Source organism: Rhincodon typus, chromosome 1 (genome assembly GCF_021869965.1).
Source record: "Rhincodon typus isolate 14 chromosome 1, sRhiTyp1.1, whole genome shotgun sequence".
NCBI classification, from domain to species: domain Eukaryota; kingdom Metazoa; phylum Chordata; class Chondrichthyes; order Orectolobiformes; family Rhincodontidae; genus Rhincodon; species Rhincodon typus.
In genome coordinates, this window is record NC_063332.1 from 72418475 (window position 1) to 72440139 (window position 21665).

General features: G+C 39.3%; 1 protein-coding gene across 1 annotated transcript in view; it reads right to left on the reverse strand.

Moving 5' to 3' along the window:
- Positions 1 to 21665, reverse strand: part of LOC109929479 (tumor suppressor candidate 3) — a 298117-nt gene that overhangs the window by 165349 nt on the left and 111103 nt on the right. The window contains exon 3 of the mRNA XM_048598586.1: positions 12839 to 12956. Coding sequence (XP_048454543.1) covers positions 12839 to 12956 — 118 coding nt within the window. The remainder of the gene's footprint in view (positions 1 to 12838; positions 12957 to 21665) is intronic.

Here is a 21665-nt window from a genome sequence, read left to right on the forward strand (position 1 = left end):
CCTCCCACCTCAAGCCGCACCCCCATTTCCTACCTACTAACCTCATCCCGCCCCCTTGACCTGTCTGTCCTCCCTACCTCCCCACCTACACTCACCTTTACTGGCTTCATCCCTACCTCTTTGACCTGTCTGTTTCCTCTCCACCTATCTTCTCCTCTATCCATCTTCTATCCGCCTCCCCCTCTCTCCCTATTTATTTCAGAACCCCCTTCCCCTCCCCCATTTCTGAAGAAGGGTCTAGGCCCGAAACGTCAGCATTACTGCTCCTATGATGCTGCTTGGCCTGCTGTGTTCATCCAGTTCTGCACCTTGTTGTCTCAGATTTTCCAGCATCTGCAGTTCCTACTATCTTTGTATGTTACAGACTGAATTATATAAAACCACACGATTAAAAATTTTACCTAAGCTAATTAGAATCATCTTAAGCTTTCGTTTGTACTTCATAAATCGCAAAATTGATCGGAATTTCTTCATGAAATACATGCACTCACACACTGGTAATTAAATGAGAATATCAGAGATAAAGGGCAGAATCTTACAGGGACCTGAGCAGTGCGTGCTAAAATGACTTATATGGCAGAATCGCACAAGAAATCCAGTGAGGCCCATTTCAACATCAGGAGAAACTCACTGCATTTCTTATGCAATTGCTGAGTGGCAAGGCATGCTTTTTGCTAGGCACTGGCAAATTGTCAAAGAAGGGAGATTACAGCTTGTTTGAAGGCCTTGTTAATGCCACAATTCATCTCAATTAGTTGAATTAACCGAATTAATACTTAATTTCATATCTAACTAAACATACCAAACAAGCTAGCTGTCAAGAATTCTTAGCATGGAAGTCAAAGTGGGTACCTGACACATTCAGCTCATCACTGGCTGCGTGAAGCCTTCATTATGCTTAGCACCAAACAACATCTCAGGGAATGATCCTTGGTCACCAGTCATATGCACTCCTGTGCATGGACACTGGTATATGTGATTTGTCAATCCTCACGATCAGCATGACACTAGAGCCATGATGGAGCAGATAGTATTGTACATCCCCAATACCGATATAAAGTATAGATACAACGCTGCCCATGCGTCATCTAAGGCCCATGGTGGAGTAGTCAACAGAACTATTGAAGGTGCACTTCCATTGCTTGGAATGATCTGGGGGTGGTAGGGTCTTTCTGTGTAGTTCAAATAGGGGATGCTGCATCTCCCTGACCTGCTGTACTCTGCACAATTGGACCAGACAACAAGGTGATGTGCTGGATGCTGAGGAACTGGGAGGATGCAAGCGGACCTTCTCAGAAGAGGATGAGAACATTGGAGAGGAAAAAAAAGTTACCTTGTTAATGACAAGAGCTCAGCTGTAAGAGACACAAGTCAGACAGGACTTGATTGACTCCTGATTCCAGTAGAGCCCCGAGTAGGGCTGTTTTGTTCTCTTAGTAACGTCAGTGAAACAATGATTTAATGACCTGTTTTAAATTACCCGTGTTCAGCAAAATTGATTTACAGAAAAAGAAATGATCTAAGTTAGCATGTCCCAGAACTGGCCCCATTGATCACACTGTGCATCAATTCAACACTTCTTCCTTACAAAATTCTGAACCCTTTTAGTTTCTCCTCTTTCACCACAGCCTCGCTAACAATTTAAAAGGGTTAAGCAAAGTAATTTTGATTGGTGGCTATTAGAAGTTGAAAGCCTTATGAAGTCCCGAGAGAGATTATTCTCTTGGAAGAATTTAGAAACTGGCTACTTTTTGCAGTAAGAATCAATGTTGAAGACCAAAGGGTTGCAACTGCCAGACAGGCAGCAATAATGGCTGATTATCAGCTGATCAATAACACTAAAATTCTTTTCCGTCACCCCCATAAATTCAAGAAGGATAGAGGATAGGAAAGTGAAAAGACTGTTGGAAATACCTCAAGATGTCCTCCTCAGATCAGAAACAGAAGTACCTAGGGTGGATGTGAATCATAATCCTGAGTGCTTCAATTGTAATAAAATATGACTTCATTCAGAATGCTACAACTTGTGAACGAAGCCCATGGAACTTACTGGATTCATTAAAAAAAATTCAAAAATTGGTCTCAAAAGTAAAATGTCACAGATCAATGTTCAGCTTTAAATACAACAACAAGACTTGAGGTAAAAAGTGCAATGAATGCAGGTGAGGTGGATAGGGTCAATGAGACATATGAAGGATTTTTGTCAAATGGAAAGAAATTATTTTTTTCTTCAAACTAAACAGCCAAACCCATAACTCTATTGAGTGACACAAACTCTTTTGCTGTGAAGAGCCTATTTTTCTCTCCAGAGAGATCAAAGATAAATGTGAGAGTTAATGGAATAAATGTAGAGTTTCATTGAACAAAATACAATTAGAGTGTGACTTGTTATCCAGACTTAGTGGTTGTAGTTATTGTCAGAGCTGACTTTTAGATAATGATTTGATGCAGTGAAAGTTACAGCTTCAGCTACAAAATCACCCGCACCCTCGGTACTGCAATCAGATAATGCCCGAGGGAGGTTAGAGAAATGGAACATTCACAAGAAAAGTTCCAGATATTTTTCCATTCAGTGTAATGAATACAGCAATGAACAAAGTCCATAACTTTGTCCACAGAGCTTAAAGTAATACAAAAGACAGACGGTAGAGTAGCTGAAACATTCCTGAAGGACAAAGATAATTCAAAGGAAATATTTGCCATATCTTCAAGAATTGAGGCTCAGAAAACAGACCCCATGGTAAACAAGCTAGCACAGGAAAAATTCAGAATGCTATTAGGAATGGAAAGAGTGTGGAGACACCCTCACTGTGAATGAGGAATGAACACTTGTTCATCAGGTAGTGGTACTGCCCAGATATCATAGGGAAATATTATGTATAACAGGTGAAATTCCTTTGGCAGGACACGTAAGAATATGAAAAACTCAATAATCGGTAACTGGCATTTCAGTGTAAGCATGTAAAATATGCTATATGTATCAGGTCGCAAGAAAACCTCAACATGCAATCGAACTGGCATCTTTAGCACCCATACCAGTTTTATGACAATCTAATTTACAGAAGTGTTTCCTTTTATGACAATTACAATCTAAACAAGGTTCTATCTTTATGTCTAAAGTCTTCCAGGGTAATCTAGAAATAAATCAGTTGGAGTTTAATGAATATTATCCATAAATACAGGTAGCTTTGGAGAGATTTCATTAGACTCTCAAAACAGGAATTAAAGCATATTGTCATGAATACCCAAAGGAGTGGTTTAAAAGGGTGAGATTTCTTACTGCTTCTTGCTACCAGAGCTTTCCCAAATGAACGTACAGGATTTAGTCCCTTTGAGTTAATTTATGATCATGAGATAAAATGTCCAGTAAAATTGATTAAAGAAATGTGCTTAAAATGAAAGACGAATCCTCAATGATGGATTATGTATCAATGTTTCTTGAGATACTCAGAGGTGCATATAAAGTAGCACAAGAGCATTTAAAAACTTCACAGTAAAAATGAAATAATTGACAGGCAAACACGCTACAACTAAAATACTTCACAGAGAGACAAAGTATTGGTATGATTGCCTTTGCAGGCTGAACCTCTGAAAGTAAAATTCAATGGTCAATGAGTATTTGATAGATACTCTGACCATAGAACAAAGAAATGTTTATATGTCATATAAACATTGATACAATATCATTGCAAGGAAGAGGATAAGGAGGAGCAAGTATGTCAGAGCATAAGAGTAGTGGAGGATGATAGAGATGGTAAGAGTGAAGTTGGAGGGGAGGCAGAGCGTTCACCAAAACAAACCTCCTATAGTTCAACTGACCAAGAGAAATACCAGGACAGTTAGTATTCTTTTTTGTTTGGAGGAAGGTGAGTGGGAAGATTTAGTATGGTTACTTTGGAAGTATAAGGAAATCTGTAAATATACACCTTGATGCACTATGCTAGCTTATGATGCAGACATAGAAGACTAAGTACAGATAAAATAACATCCTTATCAGATCAGCCCAGACAGACATGCTCAAGGGGAAACAGAGATTCAATATATACTGGAAAATCACTTGATTGAACCTAGCCAAAGCAGCTGAAGATTACCAGTGAGGTTAGTTCCTAATCCAGATGAATCAATTAGATTGCACACAGAGTACAGAAAATGAAATGGAGTCACAAAAACAGATTCAAGCCCAATTCCTTGGTTAAAAGTTTGTATTGGTAAGGTTGGCAGTGTCCCATTTCTTTTGTAAGACTGATCAGATGAAGGGGTACTAACTAGTGTCACTAACATCCAGGACTCAAGAGATATTCATTTTCATCACACCAAATAGATTATATCGATGTTGAGTCATGCTTTCTGGGTTTAAAAACACCCAGCCACATTACAAAGATTTATGAATCAAGTCGTAGCTGAAGTATCTAACTGTGTAGTTCATTTAGACAGTGTCATATAATATCATAACACATTAGATGAACACGTAAACCAATTAGAGGGCCTGTTTCAGAAATTGTGGTAACCTGGCTAGTATAAGTACGGTAAAAGCAAATTCACTAAAGCAAGAGCAAGTCATGGTCAGGGCATTGAGTATGAGTTAGAAAGTCATGTTGCAACACATAAAACTTTAGTTAGGCCACATTTGGAGTATTGTGTGCCGTTCTGGGAACAACACTAAGGAGGATATGGAGGCTTTGGAGAGAATGCAAAAGAGGTTTACCAGGATTGAAATGTATTAGCTACAAGGAAAATTTAAAAAAAAACACTTGGATTGTTTTCACTAGAGCATCAGTCTGAAGGGTGGCCTGATAGAAGTACATAAAATTATGAAAGACACAGAGAGGGTGAATATTCAGAGCTTTTCCACCCAAGGTAAAAGTGTCAAATACTAGGGAGCATAGGTTGAAAGTTCAAAGGAGAGTACAAAGCAAGTTTTTATTTTAACGCAGAGTTTGGTAGGTGTCTAAAACATGCTGCCAGAGGAAGTGGTAGAAGCAGATACAACGGCAACATTTTAGAGGCATTTAGACTCATGAACAGGCAGGGAATTGAGGGATATGGACCATGTGAGCCAGATGGGATTAGTTTAGAATGGCATCATGGTCGGCACAGACATGGTGGGCTGAAGGGCCTGTTCCTGTGCTGTACTGTTCTATGTTTATCTAATATATATCACAGGACAAGGGCAAGTTTTGCCAAGAACAGTGAAAGTGAAGGTTCTGATAGAATTCCCTGTTTCAGAATCTAAATTAAAAAATCATCAGATTCTTAGAAATTTTTGCATTTTACAGGAAATTTGTGCTCAACCTCAACATACTGGCAATAGATTTATTATGGAAACAGTCAAGTCTTATGGTCAGCAGATTCATAAAACACCTTTCAGAGGCTGAAGACAATCCGAATAAATGAACCAGTGTTGGCTGGTTTGATCAAGCCTTCTAAAATGGCAATTTATGCTAGTGCCTTTGGGTTAAGTGCATTCTTACTGAAAAATGATGAGTCAGAAATCGATAAGCCAGCGGCCACTATCAGATGAAATACTCCAGTGTGGAAAAAGAAACTTCATTGCTTTGGTTACAATGAAACATTAAATTATGAACATAATCCTCTAGCATTCATTTAAAAGTTTAAAACTCAAAATGCAAGACTGTTTGGATGAAGTCTATTGATTCAACCATTCAATTTAAACATTATTCACATTGCTGGTAAAGACAAGATGGTTGCGGATACCTTGTCCCGAATGCAAAGTAATGAAATATGTTAAAGACCAAAGAGATGATAAAAGATTCTAGGAGTCTTGGTATAAAGGGAGAGGAGGGCTGAATGGAGCTAAGTGTCATATATCATGCGATGTAATAATACGTCTTGGAAATTGTGTTTCATCTCTCCTAAGGGTAGGGGCATGTAAAGACTGAATCTTTTCGCTTGTTTTATTTTTGGACTGTGGATTGAAAAAGGAAAAAACTGCATTAAACCGTGGAGACTGTGCAGACAGATGGCTGTTGTTTTAGAAATTATGTTTACTGGAGGACATTGTATAGGACTCTCAGTCTTGTTTTTTCCTGAAACAAAGAGAGTAAAAGCATACAGAACAAAGCCACTGGGTTCTAAACCAGCAGACAATTGCTTGACAACGGCAATTGATCACCTTATGATCATACCTTCTACGGGGCTAGTACAGGGCTCTTGAGCCTACAAAGAGAAAGCATCAAAATGTTTTCTTTGTCTCTCTCTCTCTCTCCTATGGAGATGTACTGGAAAGTCTCCAGTAACTCAGTCATCTTTCTGTGAAAACCTCCTGCTAAAGAAGGAATGAAACACCTTCAGAGGCATTGAAAGAATGAATTCTCAACCATTGAGTGAAAGACTGAATGCCAGTGTGCAAACAACCTTGAGTCAAAATTGAAGAATTAAAAAAAAGCAAAAGAAAACCCGTCGAATCTGGAGTCCAGTCTAGTGCTATTGAACTGTTTTTTTTTCTCCACCCTTACTTTCCATGTCTTGCCCATCTTTGCATGTCTGGCTATTTGTGAAGAGAACAATTTAAGAAGGTGCAGAATTAAAGTTAGAGAATAAAACATTAGCAATTCTGGTTCCTTTTGCCAGTGATCAAAGATATTTTGTTCACAAAAAATATTTATTTTCTTGTTAAATATGGAAGCCTGGTGAGTGTTTTCTTTTAACTGAAGTTCATCATTGTGGAATGGGGACTTTGGATAGTTTGAGTAAAGTTAACATTTATGATGATCCCAGGAATAGTTGGCTGATTTCCAGTGCACTATTCTAGTATGTTGTTCCAATTCTTAACTAGCAGTACATTTACGAATGTACACTTGTATTTGCAATGAAGCTGTGCCATCTACGTGCCTTGAGAAACATTTCCATTTAGCTCACCTTCTAAGGTCCCAGGTGGAGGGCAACTCATGGCTGGCAACAATTTACCCAGTACACATTTGGGCTTTAAAAATAGTGCCGGCTCTGAGAATCCTGAAAGTGGCAAGTTCTTCTGTCTCTGGTGAGACTGAGCAGGACACCATAGAGACATGATGCAAAGCTAATGAGATGAGTTTCAGAAAATAGCATGATAAACTTCACTAGAGTCCATGGATTGAAACCTGCAAGAAATTCCTGAAATTGATGCTTTGCCAACTTCTGGTAAAATTCATCCCAATCTCCTGATATCCCAAAGCACATTACTGTTAAATACAAATGCTCGCATAATCTTAAGAAAAATGAAATTTGAAGGATTTCTATTAGATCGAACTGCTCTTAGTTATATTTTACAAAATTGCTGCCTTGTGCTATATGGCTGGTTTTAGATTACTTATCTTTTAACACAGGGGATGTGGGTGTCACTGGCTAGCACAGCTGTTATTGCCCATCTTTAATTGTCCTGTAAAAGGTGGGGAACACAATGATCGCATACAGTTTATTGGAAATTAGAACATTATGTGCTGAAATTTAGTCATGTACTGAAAGCTCCCTGATACATTTGTGATTTTTAAAATCATTCTTCTTTTCACTGAAGTCATTTTCAGAATAATTTAGCTTTAAAGATGCCTTATGAAAAAAGAACTGTTGCACAGTGCAAAAATGAAGAACACAGACCCTACATTCAAAAACAGTGTTTAAAGCTAGATATGAGAATTTGTGATTAGTTACCACTCATAATTTATCCAATTAGTCAAAATTCATGTTAATAGAAAAATGTAACAGAAACTTAAGGGAGTAAAAATGGACAAATTCTCCAGGATCTAACGGGCTCTAGTGAGAGTTTCCACAAGAGGTGGCTCCAAACATAGTGAACGAATTAGTTATAAATGTTCAAGATTCCCTAGATTCTAGAAAAGTATCAATGGATTTTCAAGTAAGGGGAACATAGGGATCTACAAGCTAGTTAGTCTGACATCAGTCATCATGGAAATAATAGAATTCATGAGTAAGGACACACCTTTGTAGAGGTGTTGCAGATAATACAAAATTTTGAAATTTGAAAGCACTTTGAAATGAAGGAGGGCAGTGTAAAATTTAAAAAGGATTCGAACAAGCTGATGGAGTGGACAGACAAATTGCAGTTGAAGTTCAATGTAGAAGAATGTGAGATGATACATTTCAGTCGGAAAAAAGTGGAGAGACAATGTAAAAGAAAAGGGTGCAATTTGAAATGGCATATATATACACAAATCATTCAATGCCAAAGGACAGGTTATAACAGTAGCGAATGATACATATGGTATCCTAGGCTTTGTTAGTAAGGACAAACAGTACAAGAGCAAGATGGCTATGTTAAACTTGTATAAAACACTAACTCAGCCTCAACTGGCATACTGCATCCAATTCTTTGAGAAATATGTTAAGGGAATAGAAACCACGCAGAAAAGATTTGTGAAAATGGCTCCAGGACCATTAGTTATGTAGATAGTGGTGGGTGTCAGTTTTATAAAGTTCGATAGTTACTTAAGAGTTAGACTGAGATTTACCTGATGAAGATTTGTGGATAACTAACCAAGCAGTCAAGAAGACAAATGGTTTGTTGGCCTTCATAGCAAGAGGATTTGAGTACAATGGCAGCAATGTCTTTCTGAAATAAACAGGGCCTTAGTGAAACCACACTTGGAATACTGTGTGCAGTTTTGGACTCCTTATCCAAGGAAGGATATTCTAGTAAAACAGGGAGTGCAGCAAAAGTTAGCCAAATTGATTTCTGGGATGACAGGACATACAAGGAGAGTTTATAGTTGGTAATATTATAGTCACTGGAGTTCAGAAGAATGAGGGGGGGGCATCTCATTGAAACCTTTAAAATTCAAACTGGACTAGACAGGGTATCTATAGGAAGGATGTCCCCAATGATCGGGGGGGCGAAGAACCAGGGTCATTGTATGACAATTCAAGATGAACCATTTAAGACTGGGATAAGGAGTAATTTCTTCACCCACACAGTGGTGAGCTGTGGAATTTGGTACCACAAAAAGCAACTGAGGCCTAAATATTATATAATTTCGTTAAGGAGTTGCTTCTAGCACTTGGGGCTAAAGAGATCAAACAGTGAGGGGGAAGGTGGGGATAGGCTACTGAGTTGGATAATCATCCACGATCATAAATGAATAGTAACCATGATGTGGAGGTACCAGTGTTGGACTGGGATGGACAACGTCAGAAGTCACACGACACCAGGTTATAGTCCAACAGATTTATTTGAAATCACAAGCTTTCAGACTGCTGCTCTTTCATCAAGTGAAGTCACATCATCTCAGAGCTCTGCAATATCTTACATTTTAGATAATTTGTTTTTTTTATTATTCTTTCTGCAAAAATGGACATGTTCACATTTTCTCACACTGTTCTCCATTTGCCAGATCTTTGCCTACTCATTTAATCTACCTAGATCCCTTTATAGGCTCCTTACGTCCTCATCACCACTCACTTTACTATCTATCTTATTGTCATCATCAAATTTAGCTGCCATATCTTTCATCACTTCATCCAAATCCTTTATATAAATTGGAAAGAATTTGAGACCCAACCACCAACCCCTGTGGCATACATGTTGTGACATCCTGCCAGCCTGAAAAAGACCCATTTATTCCTAATCTCTGCTTCCTGTTAGCAAGCCAATCTTCTGTCCTTGCCAATATGTTACCGCCTACACCATGACCTTGTATATTCCACAATGACTCTTGATGTGGCACCTTATCAAATACCTTCTCAAAATATATGTACAATACATCCAATGGTTCTCCTTTACCCACAGCACAAGTTACTTCTTCAAAGAATTCTAGTAAGTTGGTTAAACATGATTTCCCTTTGAAAAACCATGTTCGTTCTCCCTGATGACCTGAACTTATCCAAGTGCCCAGTAATAGCATATTTAATAATAGCTCCTAACATTTTCTCTATGACAGATTTTAAGCTAATCGGCCTGGGTAGTTTCCTGCTTTCTGCCTCCTCCCTTTTTGAATAAAGGAGTTACATCAGCTATATTCCAATCTAAAGGAAGCTTCCTTGAATCTGATTTCCCAAAAATTAAAACCAACACATCAACTAGTTCAAATTAAAACAAAGAACTGTGGATACACGTCAACTATTTCACTGGCTACTTCTTTTAAGACCCTAAGACAAAATGAATCAGGACCCAGGGACTTATCAACTCGCAGTTTGAACAGTTTAATCAGCATTATTTCCATGGTTATTACAACTTTCTTGAGTTCCTCTCTTCTTTTCAATTCCTGGTCTATTGCTATTTCCAGGATATTACTTGCATCCTCTCTAGTGAAAACTGACGCAAAGTATCTGTTCAACTCATCTGCCATCTCTTTATCTTTCATTACTACTTTTTCAGAATCATCTTTTACAGAACCACCATTTACCTTGTTAATTTATTTTTAAACATCTGAACAAATTTTCCCTATCTGTTTTTATATTTTTGCCTAACTTTCTCTCATACTCAAATTCTTCCCTCCTTATCAATCTGCTAGTAAATCTGTGTTTTTTAATATTCTGTCCAGTCTTCTGACCTGACATCTATGATGGCAGTAGTGTGCATCTTTTCTTTATGTCTGATTATCTTCAAACTTTTCAGTTAACCATAGATAGTAGATCCCTTAGAATTTTTTTATTTGTTAGAATTTGTTAGAATCTCAGGTAGCAAGAGACAAGGGAAAGTAGATTGTAATTGAATAGCATAGCAGGCTGACAAGCCATATGGTCCACCACTACTCTTATTTCTTACATTTTTATTTTATTAAACTATAATTAGTCATCTTTATCAGATAGTTTTAATTTCCTTAATGATGTCAAGTTTATTCTCATGGACATTATTTTAGTCATCTATTAAGAAGATAATCTTGGGAGTGGTGTAGGCAAGATAGTTAAAAGTTCTACTTAAAATTTTGGCTAAGGACAAGTTCAAGTTAATACCTCTTTGTTCTCTGTGGGAGCAAAAACGATGATAAGGGGACAAGAGCAATCGGATTTGAAACAGGAAATTATGAGGTGTAATGTTCAAATCTAAAATGTATTTTTTTTAAAACATACAGCCTCATGGTATTTAGCTTTTTAGCTTTATCATCGTTGAGCAGGTTTCCTGATCCTTGGGAAACCTGGCAACTACATCTACGGCAAGGCTGTGGATCAGAATCCAGGAAAATGAGTGCCTTAACACCTATCTGCTGAATCCATCAGGCCCACCCTATCAACCCTTACACCACGGTTAGGCACAACAGCTTGGCCTTCCCACAAAGTCACCAACTACCATAAACCATAAGACTTCACTGTTATAAACCACTTGTAAAAGTTACACTCTATTGAACAAGGCGTAACTGAAAGAAAACAAAGACTTGCATTTATATGGCACATACATACTTGAGATGACAGACCATTTCAAAATATTTTTGAAACATGGGCAGCATGGTCACTCAGTGGTTAGCACTGCTGCCTCACAGCGCCAGGGACCCAGGTTCAATTTCACCCTTGTGTGGAGTTTGCACATTCTCCCTGCATGGGTTTCCTCTGGGTGATCCGGTTTCCTCCCACAGTCCAAAGATGTGCAGGTTAGGTGAATTGGCCATGCTAAATTGTCTGTAGTGTTCAGGGATGTGTAGATTGGGTGATTTATAGGGGGATGAGTCTGGGTGGGATGCTCTGACGGCTGGTGTGGGCTTGTTGGGGCGAAGGGCCTGTTTCCATACTGTAGGGATTCTATGATCTATGATTTTACAGCTAATTAAGTACTTTTAAAATGTAGTAATTGTAAAGTAGAAATGTTGGGAGCATGTTTGTGTGCAGCAAGTTCCCACAAACAATGATATTGTGATGTTGGGTAAGGTATGAATATTGAATCACTCAGAAGATCGCCTCTTCTTACTTTCAAAATAGTGTCCTGAGATCTTTTGTGTTCAATTGAAAGGGCAGATGAGGCTACCAACATCTTAATATGAAAACTGCAGCAGTCCCATATTACTGCGCAAAAATATCAGCTTATTGCTTGTCATCATGTCTGAAACCGGACTTGAACACACAAATCCCTGACTCAGAAGCAAGGCAGCTGCTTAAACTACAACGGCACACTATCTTCAAGCTTGCTGGTTAAAACATCCTCACTTTACCTAAAAACCTAGTTTTATATTTGTGGATTGTCAACTTTCACTAGAGTCATCAAGTAATTTTACACATTTTGAAAAATAATATAAGCTATACCTGTTACTTAAAAAACAAGATTGTTTACTTTTAGTTTAGTTTATATTTAGTCAGTAATAATTATATATTTTGCTATTTGAAATTTTAAGCTGAAAGGGAAGGACTGCGAAAACTTTTACGAGCAGCTTTCTTCAAACTAAGAGATGACTGTCCTGATTCACTACTGACCATGAGATACAGGACATAAATAGCACAAGGCAGCTGATTTAGGAGAAAACCTGACATTTATGTTGCTCAGAACTTGGAAAATAGAGCCAGAAAGAGCTGGCTCAGTGTAAACTTTTTCCATTTGCACATGAATTGTTTTACAGGGTTTCCAACAATTTTTGGAGGACCCAGGTTTCTGTATTGAAACAACCTTTCACCTCTTTGAGGTGACAGGCATCTCATGTATTTACATACCAGCCTGAATTTCGACAAGCCCAGTTTCTGATATTTAATTAATCATTGCCTATCTCTCAGGCTTGAAACAGTTAGCTAGGGGCCAAATTTCTCCACTTGGTTTTCAATTGTATATATTATCTTTTCAATAATCAAAGTAATCTGTTTTTGAATATATCCACACTCTTACCTCTTCTGGATTTAAAATAATCTTTTGAACAAAAGCCACCATGAATCACTGGTTGATAGTGACAAAGCACAACAAAATCCATACCTGCTGAAATACATCTGCTCCTTCATCATAGTCCACCACAGTGAAGAACAACTTATTAGAAAATCCAGATGAATACCGCCATGAGTTTGCCAGCACTTGGTACTCCTCATTCGCCTGTCTGTGGAAAATAAGTGCGATGAACTGAAGTCAACTTACAAGACTGGGATGATAACTCATATTAGCATTGCCTAAATAGGAGAGCAAAATTATTTCTTATTTAAAATAATCATGCTACTATTGTATGCTTTATTCATTCATGGGATATGAACTTTGCCAGCATATAACATTTATTGCCCATTCCTAATTACTCACAAGATGGTGGTAATGACCCACCTTCTTCAACAACTGCATTCTAAATAGTGTAGCTACATCTACAGTGCTATAAGGAACAGAGTTCCAGGATATCAGTGTAGCAGCAGTGAAGGAACGGTAATGGTCAAGTAAGGATGATGTGTGACTTTAAGGGAAACTTGGATGTCATGCTATGTTGCATTGTTGCCCTCATCTTGTGAGTTAGTAGAAGTTGCAGATTTGGAAATTCTGCAGCCTATTTTAGGTAGGTGCCAGTATTGTATCTGTGGAATAGTTTGGCTTGGGTGTGGTTAATTTGGAGCATTTTAGCAGTACACCTGCAAAGTTGTCAGGACCATTGCCTTTGTTAGCTCCAATGTACTCTGGCATTTTCTTATGTCAAATGGAGTGAACCCCAATGCCCAAAGATTTGTGCCAGTGATGATGGGCATTTCTAGCCGAAGGTGGTTGCAAATACTTCCCTCTTATGTTTTGCAGTCAGGTTTTTTTTTTAATTCATTCATGGGATGAGGGCGTCGTTGACTAGAGCAGTATTTGTTGCCCATCCTAATTGCCCAGAGGGCAGTTGAGAGTCAACCACATTGCTGCAGATCTGGAGTCACTTGGAGGCCAGACCAGGTAAGGAAGGCAGATTTTATTTCCTAAAGGACATCAATGAACCAGATGGGTTTTTCCAACAATTGACAACAGTTTCATGTTCATCATTAGATTCTTAATACTAGAGATTTATTTTCTATTGAATTTAAATTCCACCGTCTGCCATGACAGGATTTGAAGCTGGATCCCCAGAACATTACATGGGTCTCTGGATTAACATTCCAGCGAAGATACCATTAGGCCATGCTGAGGTCTGTTATCATTGAGCATGGGAATACTCATAAATCGTTCTCTTCTTTAATCATTTAATTGTTCAACAGCATTCTCAACTGCAGTGCTTTGGTCTGATCCATTTTCTTAGCTTTGTCTGCAATCTGTTGCTTCCATTGTTTAACATGCATGTTTATTATAACTTTACTAGGTTGTCACCTCATTTTTAGGTACAATTCACTGCTCCTGACATGATCTTTTACTCTCCTCAATGAACAGGGCTGATCTCCTGGTGTGATTGCAATGGTATAGTGAGGAATTTGGTGGGCCATGAGATTAGAGATTGTGATGGAATAAAATTATACAGCTGCTTATGGCCCACAACATCTCTGGATACTCAGCCTTGAATTGCCAGTTCTGTTACGAAGCTACCTGATTTTGTGTGATAGAGGCACACAGCATGATGGGGGATGTCTGCAGTGTAAAGATAGAACTTTCTTTCCATAAGGACTGTGTGATGATCTACTAGCACTGTCAAGGGCAGATGCTTTAATGAGAGGTAGATTTGTGAATACAAGATCAAGTAGCTTTTTCCACATATTTGTTCTGCTGTAGATGGAGACTGCAAAAATAATCCTGACTGACAACTATGTCCATCCAGACTTGGTCAGCACAGTCAGTAATGACAACTCAAAAACTCCTGTTGTCGGAGTTTGGAGTTCCAAACCCACAGCATATCCTTTCTGCCCTCCACACTTCTTCGAACATGGCGCTCATTATGGAGGAATACTGATTCATCAGTCAAGGAGGGCAGAAGGTGGTAAACCGTAGGAGGGTTAATTGCTCACATTTGATCCGATGTCATGAGACTTCCTGGAGTCCAAAGTCAATGTTGAGGACCACATGACCACTACATACTGTATACAGCTGTACAACCTTTGGTGGGGTTGTCCTATCATTGGAATGGGACATAATTAGAGATGTTGCTGGAGGGTTGTGTGAATATGACTTTGTCACTCTGTTGCTTGACTAGCTCATGACAATATTCCCTCTAAGGTGCGCAGATGCTCCAAAAGTCCATGCACACCAACTGGCATCCCGATGCCCTGCAAATGTATTCAGTTCCAGTTTCTGCAGGATCTACTGTGCATTTACCTTAGATGTCTAAGCAGCAGCTGGAGAAATTACAGGAAAGGTAAGGCTGTGGGACACTTCTCCAAATTTAGTCAGAAGTCCCCAGATATTAGTGAGGAAGACTTTCCATGGTCAGGAACATTGTGTACAATTCTGAGAATGCCTTTGTCATGAGTCGTGTCTACATGGCCTTCACTATTCACCACAATAAAATCCATAGATTGAAATTTCAGGTTTTTATTTCAAGTGGGATAAAGTGAGAGTTTCATGGCATCTGGTCTGCAATGGCCTGGGGCAATTTTCTCACACAATCTTCCAATTTTCACCTCACTAATAATGCAACTGGTCTTTGGGCATGGCTCTCAAAGAATCACAATGCTCACTACTGGCAAGAATATCCAGCCTTCACAATCCAGCACCATATTTAAAGTTAAACTTCACACTGCTTCAGATGCTGCAAACCAGGAATAACCTCTCTCAAGCTAATCTGATCCAACCCTGTGTATGCGTCAGAGAAAAGACACACTAGTTCCTCACTTCCAGGGCAGTGATCTGGAGTAGCTTGGTGGACCGAGTGTTGGAGACAAGCGTAGTTCTGTTCCTTGCTGACTGCAAAAAGAGACCATGCCAAGAGACTGACCTAGCCTGTACACAAATTGCAAAGTGGGTCAGTGCTGTGTCCCAAGTAAAAAGGACCAGGCAGCAAGGAGGTCAGTGATCCTCCATAATCCACAAGTCTTAATGTGGAGACCTTCCATTCTGCTAGTCACACACTAAGGGTCAGCATTCTCTCTCTAAGTCTGCCACTACACAAAAATGTCACCAAGGTAGATAGACTACAACTATCAATACTGCATGCATCATGTCCATGCAAGGGCTCTCACTTTCCTCATCCTCCCAAACTACTAACCCTTCCTGCCCTCTGTGTTCACTCACTGAAGACACATCACTGCCTCTCCTGACAATGCATGACAATTAACTGCTTTTGTACTCATTTTCATTGCAAACATTGTCTTGTTGAAGAAAAAATTATAAAGATAAGTTCAGCAATTGCAATGCAGTCAGTTTAATCTTGATGGTGATGAAGCTTCTAGAAAGAATGATTCAGGATAGAATTAGTAGTTACAAGGAAAAAGGTAGGTTGGTTAGGAAGAATCATCATGGATTTCTAAAGGGGAAATCAAGTTTAACTAAATTTCTGGAATTTAGTAACAGAAGGCTCAATGCGGTAATGTGCATAGACTTCGAAAAGACGTTTGATACAGTGTCACACAATAGGATTGTGTAGGAAGTTATACATCATTGAATAAAAGAGTCAGTAGCAAAATGAATACAAAATTGGGTGAGCGATTGGAAACAGAGAGTAGAAAGAAAAGTGATCAATGAATTTTTTTTAGGCTGGAGATTGCTTTGTTGTGGAACTCTCCAAGGGTTGACAATGGGGTCCTTGCTTTTTCCTATGTATACGATCTAGATCTTGATGTGCAGGGGACACTTTCAAAGTTTGCTCATGATAAGAAACTTGGAAAAATTGTAAATTCAGGATAATACTGCTGAACTCTAAAGGGACACAGGCAAGTTGGTGAAGGGGACTGATAGGTGGTACATGCAATCAATGTGAGGTAACGCTTTTGGTCTTAGGCTTTATTAATAGGAACATATATAAGAGTATAAGAGCGAGTAGTAAATCTAACATGCTTAGACAATTGTTAGACCACAGCAGGAATATTATGCATAATTCTGGGCACTACGTTATAGGAAAGACATGAATGCATCAGAGAGGATGCACAGTGATTTACAACAGTGGCTTCAGGGATGAAAAATATTTATTAAGATAGATTAGAGCAGTTGGGACTGTTCTCCCTTGGAGAGAAGAAGGCTAAGAGGAAATCTGACTGGGGTTTTCAAAACAGGGACAAATGCTGATAGGGTAGATAGGAGAAATTGTTTCATTTCATAAAAAGAACAAGAACCAGAGGGGCGCAGATTTAAAATGATTTGCAAATGAAGCAAATGAGAGGTGAGACAAAAAAACATTTTTACACAGTGAGTAGTTAGGGTGTGGAATGCATTGCCTGGAGTTCTGGTAAAGGGAGGTTCAACTGAAGCATTCACAAGGGCACTAGATGATCATTTGGAAAGAAATAATGTGCAGGGATGTGAGGAAACAGTAGGAGATTGGCAGTAGGTAATTATACTCATTTGAAGAGTCAGTTCAGACACAATAGACAGAATGCCCTCTGTAGTGACTGCAATGAGACCAGCCAGGTGGACCTCATAGAATAGGAGTTCCCTGATTGGACCAGACTAACAGCCCAATCAGGGAGCTCTGACTGACAGATATAAACAGGAGTGTCAGACATCCTGTTCACTCAAAGAGCGAGCTCTGAAGAAGCTGGATCAGTGTCAAGGACTTACCATGAGTAAATAAAGGGTGACTTGGTGACAGGATACCAGCCTCTGTGGAGTTATTTCAGCCTTCTTCTGGGCTGTAACATTTCTGTGATTCTGAAAGGGTGGTTTGAGGGGGTGGGGTATTTGAGATGGGTGGTGGCGCTTTTGGATGGAATTTGAACAAACATACACTAAATGCTTTGATGAACAGCTTTTGGATGTACTGCTACCTTGTAGTATGCTGAGTAGGTCTGTACCTCAACTTGCTGGAAGCAGAAGTTTCAAGAATGAGATGCAAACAATCTTCAATCAAGCTAGCACATCAGGAAAACCATGTGCCTTAAAGTTACCCACCTGAACCAGCAAAGTTCTACAGTACCTACTCTCACTTAGAGTTGATCTTTGCCAAAACTTAAAGCAGAACACTAACTAGTTCTAATGTTAATGTGCAGAACAGGTTTGATTTTTCGCAGGTTCATTGAGCCCGAGTGCTTCATCTCATATTGCCTGATGAAGCTTGTAACTTAGTTGCTGAACAGTGTCTGTGGTATTTTTGGTGTGCCAAGTGATTCATTTGCAGGTCATTGAATCAATGCCAATCTATTTGTGCAGTGAGAACTAGCCAAGGCATTTCATAATAATCAGGGGACTTACCCGGGTACACCACCTGCTAACTATTGAGTAGAAATCCGGCACTTTTTTTTGGCTAATGGGGGCAAATTTTAAAAGATGTGAGGCTACGACATTTTCAAATTTGCTTAATTGGTTGTGAATAGTTAACCATTCCTAAAGGTATCAAAGACACAGTAGTGAAAGCATAACACCAAAATACTAGGAATATTTAGGAAGTCAGGCAGCATCAGCGGACAAAAGAATATTAGTGATTCAGCTTTAACCATCCATCTGCCTAATCTACTCAGTGGGTCTGGCACGCTTCTACTTCTGTTCTTGTTCAACCTTTTGTGTCAAAGCTTTTTTAAATGTTTTTAAAAGAACATAACGAAAGAAAGAATTAGTTTCAGCAAACTTTGTTTTAACACCCACTCTCAAAAAACCAGCAAAAATTGTATACCTGAAATACCGGGTGTTTACAGAACCATTGAGATCTCCGTGACATCCAACTTGTCAGTTGAGGGTGCTCATGAGAAGGCTCTCTACCAGTAAGTTTTATTTAAGGTAAAGTTGCACTATTATTTAAGTGATTTATGCTGTAATTAAAGTATAACAGTGATGTGTATACCCCATGCATTATGTTTCTATTACTTACTGTGTGTTCTGCATTGATTATATCGACCTCTTGATTGGAACATTTGATGAACCCATAAGTGCGAGTTAATAAAAAGTTTGCAGGACACTGATATTACGCTTTTCACAACCTCAGATCATTCTAAAATGCTTTTCAATCAATAAAGTATTTGCTGAAACATAGGACCTGATATTTATAGAGAGGTGAACAGGCATGCAGGAGACCTCAAATGGTCAAGGAATGTGATAAAGCAGAGGAAGTGAATGAATGATTTATTGTCACATACATCTAAGGAGATCGAGTGAACACTGCTCTGTTGCCACAATCTAGCTCCGTTTTCAGGTAGAAAAGAATAAAAAGAAAGTACTCAAATAGAGTTCATCTTCATCGGCCAGGATCCCAAAAACGGCTCCAGGACTTCTGCAAGGTCCCTGCTCTGGGCCTACTTTAACCAGGAGACCCCACTCCAGGCACCGACACCACTGCAGTCAATGATCTGCCCCCGATGCCAAAACAGTTCACAATCCGGGCATACGGCAGCCTCAAATCCCCAAGTCACCATTGCTGCAGCCAATGCCTCGCTGTCGTCCCAGGAGTCCACGCATTGTGCGCAAGAAGTCAGGGTTTCCCACTCTATCATTGCTGCAGCCGATGCCCTGCTGCCATTCTGGAAGTCCACCGACACCGCTCCGGCCCCCCTGCAAAGTCACGAACATGAAGAAAAAGAAAGAAAAAGACGAAAAAGAGAGAGAGAATAACAATATGGCTGGCCTGGAGCGGATGGGCTCAGCCCAAACACGACCCAACGTGTGGGCACCACCATTTGGAAACTTGAAAGTATAAGAGGTGATGTCATTGGAATATGTAGGATTCCAAACAGGCTTGACAGGGTAAGCATTTAGAGGATTCATCCCCCACCATGGGAGTATCTAGGACAGGAACCTTGATCAGTCAGGAATCAAGCCTTACAGGGAAAGGGTAGGAAAGTGGAAATGAGAAATGTCGTGATCCTATTGACTGGCATCAAATGCACCTTCTGCTGATATCCAATTGCAGAGGCTCCTTCAAATAATGCTATGGACTTTTTCTTTTAAATTTGATCACAAGATGTAGGAAAAACTAGCTGGGCTAGCATTTACTGCCCATCCCAGTTGAGTAGAGAGCAGGTTAAGATTCAACCACATTACTGTAGGTCTGGAGTTACACATAGGCCAAACCAGATAAGGGTGGCAGATTTCCTTGCCTGAACACCATCAGTGAATCAGATAGGGTTTTTTTTTCTCAACAATCCACAAAAGTTTCATGGTCATTATCAGACTTTTAATTCCAGATATTTTATTGAATTCATCTGCCATGGTGGGTTTCAAAGCTGGGTCTCCAGAACTTTATTTGGGTCTCTGGATTAACAGTATAGTGATAGTACCACTTGGCCATCACCTCTCATTATCTGTCAAATCTGGACCTGATCAACAAACTTGTTAGACCCAAAGGAGGATGTCTGCCTTTCCTTCCTCACTGGAAAACCAGAAAAATAAACTCCCAGCACAGCTGTGTCACATTGCAAGTTTTGCCTGATCAGGGAAGCTGACACTGAACTCATCTCCATCTCTACCACCCCACACCCGCAATAGCCCTGCTCCCCTTCCCATCTTCAACCTTCAGGTTAAGTCCTGATGGCATTATCTATAGTGACAAAGAAACATACCAACACAAGAAATTTTGATTTGATTTATTATTGTCACATGTACTGAGATACAGTGAAAAGTTTTGTTTTGTGTGCAAAGTGTGTACTGAATGCAGCCCATATAACGTAATAATGGACCTAGGAGTACGTGAGAATAGGTGACTGAGCCAACAGTGACCCATGTCATAATAGGACTCGATTTGGGGTGTGTAATAAAACATGGAAGGATGGAGTCAGGCTCTAAAGCTAGTGAACTCAATTTTGAGTCCCAGATGCTGCAGGGTCCCCAAGCGGAAAATAAGATGTTGTTCTTTGAGCTCACGCTGAGGCTCACTAATTTGATGATCTGTTAGAGGTCACTCTTTGTTCTGTGCTGATTCCCGGTCCTGGGAATCAATTTATCCTGTTTCTAAAAAAAAACCTCACAACTATAAGCCAAAAAAGCAAGCAAAAACACCTCTTCCCCTCTGCACTAGATCCTCATTCAGGCGGTGTCTCACTCAGCATGTATTCTCTCCTTCTTGAATGCGGGAAGCTTACCAATCTAGTTTATGCAAACAATGAAGTCAGACATGGGAATGAATAAATAAAATGAATTTCAGGCAATTACTTTTGGCCACAGCAGAGAGAGGACAATATTTTTTGTAACAGCAGAATGAGAAAGCTTACTCTGTCTCTCTCTCTCTCTTTCGATTTTTTTTCTCAACATCTTGGAAGAGAACACATAGTGAAAAGCAAATGGAAGATACATCAATTCACCAAGAACTCAAAACTACCTACAATTTCACTACTGAGAAGGATATGACTAATCAATTCAACAACTTCCTTTTCTATCTTTCTCAGCCTCCATTTTAGCAGAAGTAGAAAAACTGGCAGTAAGAGACAGAAAACCAAAGGACATTCAATCCTGTGAAAACCTCTGTGCACATTTCAAGACAAATAAAAGATGACATCACAACAGAAGGATAAGTGATTGGTTGATGAGTATTTTCTCACTTTTTTTATTTACTCATTTGTGGGATGTGGACGTCGCTGGCTGTACCAGCATTTATTGCCAGTCCCTAGTTGCCCTTAACGTATTTAAAAGATGCTAGCAGAGGGAAACAAAGAAGTCACTGATATTGAAAGAAGAACACTTTTTTTTGTTTTTAACTACTCACAATTATAAGAAATTGTAAGTCTTTAGAAGTGTTTCAAAGTTTACTGGTAGAGCAAAAAGATATTAAAAGTTATCAGGTTATTAGCAGTTA